Source organism: Rhopilema esculentum, chromosome 5 (genome assembly GCF_057945365.1).
Source record: "Rhopilema esculentum isolate cy_ngs chromosome 5, ASM5794536v1, whole genome shotgun sequence".
In the NCBI taxonomy this organism is placed as follows: Eukaryota; Metazoa; Cnidaria; class Scyphozoa; order Rhizostomeae; family Rhizostomatidae; genus Rhopilema; species Rhopilema esculentum.
In genome coordinates this window covers 11,011,005-11,023,869 of record NC_142819.1, presented here as the reverse complement: position 1 = coordinate 11,023,869, position 12,865 = coordinate 11,011,005, and the positions used below count along the sequence as shown (strand labels likewise).

The following is a 12,865-nucleotide window of genomic DNA, read 5'->3' as shown; positions in this document are numbered from 1 at the left end:
ATGGCAATACGTTAGAACGGACTTCCATAAATGTTTTGCATTAGGAAATTTAGGAAAGTAGCTTTGCACGAAGTTCTTAAAACTTCCATTCTCACAAAACAAATTCTTCACCGTATGCTGCAAAAGCTAGTGGCTCTTGGAAGTGTAGGGCTAATGTGACGCTAATTTGTCTGACCAAACAAGAGATCCATCAATCTCATTTTGCAGAACATCTCGTCGGTGTAATCTGCAAGTAATCTGCTTTAGTGTCTCTTCAAAAGTTGGGATTAGGCTCCCCAAACACTGAAAGTGGCCGCATGGTGACTTTTACGCAGAGGCCGCATGGTGACTTTTACGCAGAGGCCGCATGGTGACTTTTACGCAGAGGCCGCATGGTAACTTTTACGCAGTGGTCGCATGGTGACTTTTACGCAGTGGTCGCATGGTGACTTTTACGCAGTGGTCGTACCCTTTTTTTTGTCCCTTGTTTTGAAAAACATCCCTGCAAATTCTCCATCATAGTTCTCTTGGAATCGGTGCATGTAGCTGTTAAGAAACTGTGCATCTGTCCCCATCTCATTCATCTTTTCTTCGAGCTTGTAAACTCAAATGGGATCGGTGCTTCCTTTACATTCCTTTGTACTCTGTAAATGCCCTCTTAGGTGAGATCCATAAGAAAAGCAGGTTTGGATTCGCGTCAGGTGGGATCCGCGTCAGGTGGGATCCGCGTCAGGTGGGATCCGCGTCAGGTGGGATGGAAATTATCCGCAATCAGGTGGGCTAGCTCACTCACTGCGCGTGCGTAAAGGAAGTTGGCGCCAAATCAAATTGACAATGGCTGATCTAAGCAAACTTCTTTTGCAAAAAACGTAGCAAAAGCTTACAAAAACATAGACGATATCATAAAAAAAACCATTGAAGTGGACAATTGAGATGGTGGCCAATCTTTACCATGACGTATGATATGATACCAGGCATACCGGGTGATTTCGCGATCACAAAAAAAATCAAATTGATAGGCGCCATTGTTGTGAAAACTGATGTTCGTCATTATGGCACCAAACTAAAAAAATATCGTTTACAAGTTTCAATAAATGCCAGCCCATATGAGTGAGATCGCGTTATCCTGTGAACACCTGTAAAAACGATCACACCTGCGGAAACCAGCCAGCTGAAGTCGGCTTTGCAAGAGGTACTTCGAAGGGCAACAGCAGATTAGCCACAAAAAGCAATTTCCGCTTCGAAAATAAATTTCTTAAGGGGATTGGCCAATTTCAGCAAAGGATCTCCAAAAATTTTCAGCATCCAGAATCGCTCTCTACAGGAGAAATGTTTATAACTGGACACTGCGATCTCCTGGGAGGGGGAGGGGGGGGGTACTTAGTATATTTTGCTGACAGGATCTGCACGTCTTTCCGGGTATCATTTTCAACAATTTATTCTAAGGCCGGGTATCTATTCAAAGGATATAATCTAAAGCCTATGGTTGCTACATTTTCGTTTATTTTCTATTCAAAAACAACAGCAAAGAGGCTGTCCACCCATTTTTTGTGGTGTTTTGGCAACCATGGCAACTGGCACCTTTGTTCTTTTTTCCAAAAATTATCAAGCCGAGTGTCATTTTTAGCTTTTTTTTCTAAAGCCGATTCACCAAAACAATCTTAGGAGTGCACACCCTCGTCGTTTTGGTATCCAAGTACCCCCCCAGGCGCCATAAATTGCTCCCAAATGAAACACTGGGCACCTGCATGCCTGCATGCTCCCATGCAACCCCTCCTCCCCCACTGAAAGCCCTTAGATACCCATGTTATTAAGATAACAGTCCCTTCACAAAAGTATTGCACCACCTAGAAGGAGGAGAAATGGCGCAAGAATTATCGAAAGCTATTTCTGTGCAAATTGGTTGTGTCTTTAAAGGGTGCCCGGAAGAGGGTGGAACAAACACCAATCAAAACTTCAAATTTTTAAAGCACCTTTAACAAAAATAGATGTAAGAAACATCTTTAAAGATTTCAACAGTTTCAATTTTTCAATAATTTGACAGGAGGCGCGAACTTTTGAAACTGCTTTCAGCCTTCTTGAATTGGTTGCAGATAATTGGGCAATCTATTATTGTGGAATTTCATACCAAACCTTAAGAATTCTTTCAATCAACAATTCTTTTGTTTTTCAATAACCATTTCAATCATGGTGTTTTATATGAAGATAAACATTTTAAGCGATGTGCAAATGTGGACATTATGGACGCCATGGAAAAACCTGAATTCTTGTTGTCTGGAAATAAATTGTTGTTAAAATGGTTTCCTTTTACCCAGGTAACTTTTTGTTTCGTATTTGTGTAAGACATTTATTCTAATCTTCTGGGAGGATTTTGAGCTGAAAACCCCTGCTAAGCCTTGAGTTTTATGTCCTTTAGTGGCCCTAAGTGTAAACAGCGTGAAGTGAAACAGACAAATTTTGTAGTGACTCGTCTCTCATTTGACATTTTTTCTTCTTTAAGCATGTTCTACATTTCTACAAACGAAAACCACTCTACGTAATTTATACATATCAAGTTTTGTTTTCTATGGCATCAGCAAGATTTCAAAGAAATTCCTGCCAAAATTTGTTACAAAAATGCCTAATTCACCCAATTTATGCATTCAAATGTTTGGTATGGTTGAAAAGTTGACAATAAGTGCTGCCATTTTGAACAAGGTGGTGCAATACTTTTGTGAGGGAAGGTACCTATGGTGTACAACAGGCATCAATAAATGTATGTTAAGTTTTAAATGTAGGGATGAAAAAATAGGTGACAGGAAGTTACCTCCAAATCTACTCAGTAAATCAGCAAGAATATCCAATGCTTCCAGCTGCACAGACTGGTCCTCGATCTGTAAAAGAGCATTGAAATCTGTCACAAAGTGATTATTCAGATAAGCAACAATGACAGCCATAAGTAATAGGTTAACCTAGAAAAATACTAGATCAGACTAGTTTCAAAGCACTAGTCTAGTGGGTTAAAAGGCACATAAAAATTGGTGAATACAACAAAAGGCATACATTTGGGTTGCATGCGCTAGAACACATAGATTAAAGTTTACATAAGTCTCCATCAGAAAAAGTTTCTAGTCTTAAGAAGCACCATATGTGTAAATGCAAGAAACAAATTGGTTTATTGTGTGAACAGCTGGCTGCTAGATCCTGTTAAAGAGTTTTTGCAGATTGAAAAATTACAAACCTTTGAAATAGTTTCAGTTAGTCTTCCAGTAATGCGTTTACAAATGCTTGAAGAGAGACCAGTTGAGGCTGGAGGAAGTTCACTTATCACTGTTTTCAGCCCTGTAAAATTTAAGCAAATCATAAATTGTATGTAGTCAGAATTGCATGTTTTCTTATCTGAGGTAAAAGGTAAATAAGCACCCTTAAAATTAAACCCATACTTGATTGTTTCTGTTTCAAAATATCAGTCAATGAAGAATTGGCTCACACAAAATTTGAGCAAAAACCAGCCCTACCAATTGAATAAGTAGCATTATTTCAAATCAAGCTTTATTGAGAAAAACAACCTGCCATCATGGCACAACAAAACACTGCACAGCCCAATATGTAAACTATACCGTTTTCAGAATAAACATTTTAAAAAAAGAGAAGAAAATGTCTGCTTTATTATAAGGGCTGATATGTAAATGTTCAATCTAATCATTGATCAGTGGCATCTTCTAGCACTTTTTATCCATTATTTCTATTATTTCTTGCAATCTGAGCATTTTACTGATACTAGGCCCTGCTCAGTATCGATGTAGATGTAGAAGTAGAAGGGAGAATATTTCAAAATCATAACAAATGTAATAAGCAAAAATACCTATGCTAGAAATATCCCTCAACTGTTCCTTATCTGCTGCCATGTTGGCACAGAGCGTGTCTACAATCCCTTCAACTTGATATTCCTTCACTTTGCAAACCAATGGGCCCAAGCTGCAATGTGAAAAGTTAATTGACATTTTGTAGACAATATTAAAGTGTACGAGTTGTGACAGCAGTAAATCATTATAACCACAGTAGCATTATAAATCATTTGGTGTAACCTTAAAATTCATGTTTTTGGCTTACTTGGTTTTTATGTGATCCAAAGATATCAAATTGATGCAATCCTAAGAAACTAATGTATGTGCCAAGACATACAAATTATGGAGATAAGCAGAGCAGAGTTCATCCCTCATAACAGGAACTTTAAATGTGAACAAAGCATTATTCACATCACCTTTCTTTATACTCTCTTCAGGATTGGCAGCATGAGATGATAAAAAGATGTAATAGTCTATAAAATGGGCCAATTAGAGAGAGAGTGTGTGTAAGAGAACGATAGAGTGCTAGCATTTGATTGGTGTAACATGCAATAAATAATCTTCATTTAAGATGGCATGAATTAGCAGAAACAAAGTCATACTAAAACAAAGCACTTTCAATCCACACCTTTCAATCCATTTTCTGCTCAGTTTTGTACAATATCAAGGGTTCTACTCTGAAGGGTATCTGATAAAATGTTCTTAATAGGATGATATGCTTGCACTATTTGGTGCCATCTTCAAAATTTGCAGTACCGAAAACGTACTTGGACATCTATTAAGAACATATAAATGTATAAAAAATAGTTACCATTTCACAGCAAGATTTTGAACTTCACCATTTCTATCCTCAAGGAGTTTCAGTAGCATCTGAACAACCTTGAGAAATAATATGCATTACTTTTTCAAGAAAGTAGCTTGCATAGAAGAGTCATTCACACCAAGTTTAACTAAATGATATTTAGACATAATCAAGGTAGCAGATACATAATCATCTGACATCATTAAAAATTAATTCTTAATAATCAGACTTGCCTTTCTTTCACTGTCATCATCCAATTTGATTGAATCTCTTTGAAGTTCAGTCATCAGATCATTGGTTGCCATAAACCTGAAATCTTTATCACTTGATGTCATCTACAAGAAAAAGTACCTAAACTTAACTTAATAATGAGGCCAGGGACTCATAACTCGTGAAAACATGCAAGCATGCACAGAACAGGCAAACATCAATTATGCAGACAGGTATGCGCACACAAAAATAAGTAGTACTGGTCATTTGAAAATATGTCATAAAAACAAAATGAATTGTGACCATCTTCACTCCCATAATTTGCAAATAATTGTTAAATTTAGATGATTATGACAGCAAAAAGGTTTGTGCGCATTGATGCCAATATGAATTAGTGGTATGTGCTATTCCTCTACCATTAACCCAATTAGCAATGTCAAGTTTTTAAGCATAAAAGTTTAATCCAAATTGTGCTTGTCTCTCTGTCAGAGTCTTCTAGTAGAAGATAGTCAGTAATTGGAAGATGTCAGAAATTTGTTAAAACAACATCACTGTTTACCATATAAAATGGAGAGCAACAATTCAAAGAAAAGAAAACTGAAGTCTGCTTTGATGTGACATGAAAATTAGAACTTTCTAACGGTCTAAGGCTATACACAGGATTTAGAAAAAGGCACATAATAATATAGATGTGCTCTAAATTTAATTTCCAATTGTGCTTGTCTCTCTGTCAGAGTCTTCTAGTAGAAGATAATCAGTAATTGGAAGATGTCAGAAATTTGTTAAAACAACACCACTGGTTACCATATAAAATGGAGAGCAACAATTCAAAGAAAAGAAAACTGAAGTCTGCTTTGATGTGACATGAAAATTAGAACTTTCTAACGGTCTAAGGCTATACACAGGATTTAGAAAAAGGCACATAATAATATAGATGTGCTCTAAATTTAATTTCCAATTGTGCTTGTCTCTCTGTCAGAGTCTTCTAGTAGAAGATAATCAGTAATTGGAAGATGTCAGAAATTTGTTAAAACAACACCACTGGTTACCATATAAAATGGAGAGCAACAATTCAAAGAAAAGAAAACTGAAGTCTGCTTTGATGTGACATGAAAATTAGAACTTTCTAACGGTCTAAGGCTATACACAGGATTTAGAAAAAGGCACATAATAATATAGATGTGCTCTAAATTTAATTTCCAATTGTGCTTGTCTCTCTGTCAGAGTCTTCTAGTAGAAGATAATCAGTAATTGGAAGATGTCAGAAATTTGTTAAAACAACACCACTGGTTACCATATAAAATGGAGAGCAACAATTCAAAGAAAAGAAAACTGAAGTCTGCTTTGATGTGACATGAAAATTAGAACTTTCTAACGGTCTAAGGCTATACACAGGATTTAGAAAAAGGCACATAATAATATAGATGTGCTCTAAATTTAATTTCCAATTGTGCTTGTCTCTCTGTCAGAGTCTTCTAGTAGAAGATAATCAGTAATTGGAAGATGTCAGAAATTTGTTAAAACAACACCACTGGTTACCATATAAAATGGAGAGCAACAATTCAAAGAAAAGAAAACTGAAGTCTGCTTTGATGTGACATGAAAATTAGAACTTTCTAACGGTCTAAGGCTATACACAGGATTTAGAAAAAGGCACATAATAATATAGATGTGCTCTAAATTTAATTTCCAATTGTGCTTGTCTCTCTGTCAGAGTCTTCTAGTAGAAGATAATCAGTAATTGGAAGATGTCAGAAATTTGTTAAAACAACACCACTGGTTACCATATAAAATGGAGAGCAACAATTCAAAGAAAAGAAAACTGAAGTCTGCTTTGATGTGACATGAAAATTAGAACTTTCTAACGGTCTAAGGCTATACACAGGATTTAGAAAAAGGCACATAATTATATAGATGTGCTCTAAATTTAATTTCCAATTGTGCTTGTCTCTCTGTCAGAGTCTTCTAGTAGAAGATAATCAGTAATTGGAAGATGTCAGTAATTTGTTAAAACAACACCACTGGTTACCATATAAAATGGAGAGCAACAATTCAAAGAAAAGAAAACTGAAGTCTGCTTTGATGTGACATGAAAATTATAACTTTCTAACGGTCTAAGGCTATACACAAGATTTAGAAAAAGCCACATAATAATCTAGATGTGCTCTAAATTTAATTTCCAATTGTGCTTGTCTCTCTGTCAGAGTTTTCTAGTAGAAGACAGTCAGTAATTGGAAGATGTCAGAAATTTGTTAAAACAACACCACTGGTTAATATATCAAATGGAGAGCAACAATTCAAAGAAAAGAAAGCTGAAGTCTGCTTTGATGTGACATGAAAATTAGAACTTTCTAACGGTCTAAGGCTATACACAAGATTTAGAAAAAGGCACATAATAATATAGATGTGCTCTAAATTTAATTTCCAATTGTGCTTGTCTCTCTGTCAGAGTCTTCTAGTAGAAGATAATCAGTAATTGGAAGATGTCAGTAATTTGTTAAAACAACACCACTGGTTACCATATAAAATGGAGAGCAACAATTCAAAGAAAAGAAAACTGAAGTCTGCTTTGATGTGACATGAAAATTAGAACTTTCTAACGGTCTAAGGCTATACACAAGATTTAGAAAAAGCCACATAATAATCTAGATGTGCTCTAAATTTAATTTCCAATTGTGCTTGTCTCTCTGTCAGAGTTTTCTAGTAGAAGACAGTCAGTAATTGGAAGATGTCAGAAATTTGTTAAAACAACACCACTGGTTACCATATAAAATGGAGAGCAACAATTCAAAGAAAAGAAAACTGAAGTCTGCTTTGATGTGACATGAAAATTAGAACTTTCTAACGGTCTAAGGCTATACACAGGATTTAGAAAAAGGCACATAATAATATAGATGTGCTCTAAATTTAATTTCCAATTGTGCTTGTCTCTCTGTCAGAGTCTTCTAGTAGAAGATAATCAGTAATTGGAAGATGTCAGTAATTTGTTAAAACAACACCACTGGTTAACATATCAAATGGAGAGCAACAATTCAAAGAAAAGAAAACTGAAGTCTGCTTTGATGTGACATGAAAATTAGAACTTTCTAACGGTCTAAGGCTATACACAAGATTTAGAAAAGCCACATAATAATATAGATGTGCTCTAAATTTAATTTCCAATTGTGCTTGTCTCTCTGTCAGAGTTTTCTAGTAGAAGATAATCAGTAATTGGAAGATGTCAGAAATTTGTTAAAACAACACCACTGGTTACCATATAAAATGGAGAGCAACAATTCAAAGAAAAGAAAACTGAAGTCTGCTTTGATGTGACATGAAAATTAGAACTTTCTAACGGTCTAAGGCTATACACAGGATTTAGAAAAAGGCACATAATAATATATATAGATGTGCTCTAAATTTAATTTCCAATTGTGCTTGTCTCTCTGTCAGAGTCTTCTAGTAGAAGATAATCAGTAATTGGAAGATGTCAGTAATTTGTTAAAACAACACCACTGGTTACCATATAAAATGGAGAGCAACAATTCAAAGAAAAGAAAACTGAAGTCTGCTTTGATGTGACATGAAAATTAGAACTTTCTAACGGTCTAAGGCTATACACAGGATTTAGAAAAAGGCACATAATAATATAGATGTGCTCTAAATTTAATTTCCAATTGTGCTTGTCTCTCTGTCAGAGTCTTCTAGTAGAAGATAATCAGTAATTGGAAGATGTCAGAAGTTTGTTAAAACAACACCACTGGTTACCATATAAAATGGAGAGCAACAATTCAAAGAAAAGAAAACTGAAGTCTGCTTTGATGTGACATGAAAATTAGAACTTTCTAACGGTCTAAGGCTATACACAGGATTTAGAAAAAGGCACATAATAATATGGATGTGCTCTAAATTTAATTTCCAATTGTGCTTGTCTCTCTGTCAGAGTCTTCTAGTAGAAGATAATCAGTAATTGGAAGATGTCAGAAATTTGTTAAAACAACACCACTGGTTACCATATAAAATGGAGAGCAACAATTCAAAGAAAAGAAAACTGAAGTCTGCTTTGATGTGACATGAAAATTAGAACTTTCTAACGGTCTAAGGCTATACACAGGATTTAGAAAAAGGCACATAATAATATAGATGTGCTCTAAATTTAATTTCCAATTGTGCTTGTCTCTCTGTCAGAGTCTTCTAGTAGAAGATAATCAGTAATTGGAAGATGTCAGAAATTTGTTAAAACAACACCACTGGTTACCATATAAAATGGAGAGCAACAATTCAAAGAAAAGAAAACTGAAGTCTGCTTTGATGTGACATGAAAATTAGAACTTTCTAACGGTCTAAGGCTATACACAGGATTTAGAAAAAGGCACATAATAATATAGATGTGCTCTAAATTTAATTTCCAATTGTGCTTGTCTCTCTGTCAGAGTCTTCTAGTAGAAGATAATCAGTAATTGGAAGATGTCAGAAATTTGTTAAAACAACACCACTGGTTACCATATAAAATGGAGAGCAACAATTCAAAGAAAAGAAAACTGAAGTCTGCTTTGATGTGACATGAAAATTAGAACTTTCTAACGGTCTAAGGCTATACACAGGATTTAGAAAAAGGCACATAACAATATAGATGTGCTCTAAATTTAATTTCCAATTGTGCTTGTCTCTCTGTCAGAGTCTTCTAGTAGAAGATAATCAGTAATTGGAAGATGTCAGAAATTTGTTAAAACAACACCACTGGTTACCATATAAAATGGAGAGCAACAATTCAAAGAAAAGAAAACTGAAGTCTGCTTTGATGTGACATGAAAATTAGAACTTTCTAACGGTCTAAGGCTATACACAGGATTTAGAAAAAGGCACATAATTATATAGATGTGCTCTAAATTTAATTTCCAATTGTGCTTGTCTCTCTGTCAGAGTCTTCTAGTAGAAGATAATCAGTAATTGGAAGATGTCAGTAATTTGTTAAAACAACACCACTGGTTACCATATAAAATGGAGAGCAACAATTCAAAGAAAAGAAAACTGAAGTCTGCTTTGATGTGACATGAAAATTAGAACTTTCTAACGGTCTAAGGCTATACACAGGATTTAGAAAAAGGCACATAATTATATAGATGTGCTCTAAATTTAATTTCCAATTGTGCTTGTCTCTCTGTCAGAGTCTTCTAGTAGAAGATAATCAGTAATTGGAAGATGTCAGTAATTTGTTAAAACAACACCACTGGTTACCATATAAAATGGAGAGCAACAATTCAAAGAAAAGAAAACTGAAGTCTGCTTTGATGTGACATGAAAATTAGAACTTTCTAACGGTCTAAGGCTATACACAAGATTTAGAAAAAGCCACATAATAATCTAGATGTGCTCTAAATTTAATTTCCAATTGTGCTTGTCTCTCTGTCAGAGTTTTCTAGTAGAAGACAGTCAGTAATTGGAAGATGTCAGAAATTTGTTAAAACAACACCACTGGTTAACATATCAAATGGAGAGCAACAATTCAAAGAAAAGAAAACTGAAGTCTGCTTTGATGTGACATGAAAATTAGAACTTTCTAACGGTCTAAGGCTATACACAAGATTTAGAAAAAGGCACATAATAATCTAGATGTGCTCTAAATTTAATTTCCAATTGTGCTTGTCTCTCTGTCAGAGTCTTCTAGTAGAAGATAATCAGTAATTGGAAGATGTCAGTAATTTGTTAAAACAACACCACTAGTTACCATATAAAATGGAGAGCAACAATTCAAAGAAAAGAAAACTGAAGTCTGCTTTGATGTGACATGAAAATTAGAACTTTCTAACGGTCTAAGGCTATACACAAGATTTAGAAAAAGCCACATAATAATCTAGATGTGCTCTAAATTTAATTTCCAATTGTGCTTGTCTCTCTGTCAGAGTTTTCTAGTAGAAGACAGTCAGTAATTGGAAGATGTCAGAAATTTGTTAAAACAACACCACTGGTTACCATATAAAATGGAGAGCAACAATTCAAAGAAAAGAAAACTGAAGTCTGCTTTGATGTGACATGAAAATTAGAACTTTCTAACGGTCTAAGGCTATACACAGGATTTAGAAAAAGGCACATAATAATATAGATGTGCTCTAAATTTAATTTCCAATTGTGCTTGTCTCTCTGTCAGAGTCTTCTAGTAGAAGATAATCAGTAATTGGAAGATGTCAGTAATTTGTTAAAACAACACCACTGGTTAACATATCAAATGGAGAGCAACAATTCAAAGAAAAGAAAACTGAAGTCTGCTTTGATGTGACATGAAAATTAGAACTTTCTAACGGTCTAAGGCTATACACAAGATTTAGAAAAGCCACATAATAATATAGATGTGCTCTAAATTTAATTTCCAATTGTGCTTGTCTCTCTGTCAGAGTTTTCTAGTAGAAGACAGTCAGTAATTGGAAGATGTCAGAAATTTGTTAAAACAACACCACTGGTTACCATATAAAATGGAGAGCAACAATTCAAAGAAAAGAAAACTGAAGTCTGCTTCGATGTGACATGAAAATTAGAACTTTCTAACGGTCTAAGGCTATACACAAGATTTAGAAAAGCCACATAATAATATAGATGTGCTCTAAATTTAATTTCCAATTGTGCTTGTCTCTCTGTCAGAGTCTTCTAGTAGAAGATAATCAGTAATTGGAAGATGTCAGTAATTTGTTAAAACAACACCACTGGTTACCATATAAAATGGAGAGCAACAATTCAAAGAAAAGAAAACTGAAGTCTGCTTTGATGTGACATGAAAATTAGAACTTTCTAACGGTCTAAGGCTATACACAGGATTTAGAAAAAGGCACATAATAATATATATAGATGTGCTCTAAATTTAATTTCCAATTGTGCTTGTCTCTCTGTCAGAGTCTTCTAGTAGAAGATAATCAGTAATTGGAAGATGTCAGTAATTTGTTAAAACAACACCACTGGTTACCATATAAAATGGAGAGCAACAATTCAAAGAAAAGAAAACTGAAGTCTGCTTCGATGTGACATGAAAATTAGAACTTTCTAACGGTCTAAGGCTATACACAGGATTTAGAAAAGCCACATAATAAACTAGATGTGCTCTAAATTTAATTTCCAATTGTGCTTGTCTCTCTGTCAGAGTTTTCTAGTAGAAGACAGTCAGTAATTGGAAGATGTCAGAAATTTGTTAAAACAACACCACTGGTTAACATATCAAATGGAGAGCAACAATTCAAAGACAAGAAAACTGAAGTCTGCTTCGATGTGACATGAAAATTAGAACTTTCTAACGGTCTAAGGCTATACACAAGATTTAGAAAAGCCACATAATAAACTAGATATGCTCTAAATTTATAAAACCACGAGAAAAGTCCTTAGTGTTTGTGCATGTGCCACATTTTACTAGTCTAATAGTAATAGCGGCCTAGCACTTTGGCACCAGGTGAGTTGCACAAAACAAAGCTTTTCAAGACAAAAACGACAATGTTATACAAAGAAAATTTGCATTATACCTTGTCTAGCAGGTTGGCAATGTGGTATGGCGATGTCGTTGCCATTTTGATATTTTTATTATTGATTGACCAGGTATCTTGCTTCAGAACAAGTTGATGTCACAAAGAGAGGACATCAAGGACCTCATTCTCGCCCGGTGTGATTGCGAGACTCCCATCTAATCGCCGCAAAGTGTCTTTCGCTCCCACTGATTCGCCCCCTTCTTTTCAACTTGCTTCATTGCTTTTTGGCGCTTTTAAATAATTTCAAATTTTCTGCATCATAACAAAATCATTAAATTAGAGGAAACTTAGTAATGCTTGCAATTACAAGAATGTTCTTCGTTTGGAAGTAATACTACATGGGCAATTTTGTTATTTTTAACTTTGCTTTGCAAATAGAATCTTTATAAATATATGGTTATAAAGGGCCTTCGATAGAAATTGTATTTGACAATTTATATATTTCACCAAAAGTACTTAGGGTAATAATGATAGGTATCTCAGCAGGTCCACATCAACCTTTATGCTGCATATATCTTAAATACAATCATATAAGTTTTTTCCTTAGAAGTGTATTCCCCTTA

The 12,865-nt window shown here is 34.8% G+C and overlaps 1 protein-coding gene across 1 annotated transcript in view; it reads right to left on the bottom strand.

Annotated features, from left to right (window-relative positions):
- LOC135689745 (cullin-associated NEDD8-dissociated protein 1) overlaps window positions 1–12,456 on the bottom strand; it is a 34,111-nt gene extending 21,655 nt beyond the window's left edge. Inside the window, exons 1-6 of the mRNA XM_089116261.1 lie at window positions 12,300–12,456; window positions 4,842–4,943; window positions 4,618–4,685; window positions 3,824–3,936; window positions 3,200–3,300; window positions 2,786–2,852 (exon numbers count right to left, since the gene is read on the bottom strand). Of these exons, the coding sequence (XP_088972387.1) occupies window positions 2,786–2,852; window positions 3,200–3,300; window positions 3,824–3,936; window positions 4,618–4,685; window positions 4,842–4,943; window positions 12,300–12,344 (496 nt within the window). The 5' untranslated portion in view covers window positions 12,345–12,456. The remainder of the gene's footprint in view (window positions 1–2,785; window positions 2,853–3,199; window positions 3,301–3,823; window positions 3,937–4,617; window positions 4,686–4,841; window positions 4,944–12,299) is intronic.
- Between the last annotated feature and the right edge of the window lie 409 nt (window positions 12,457–12,865).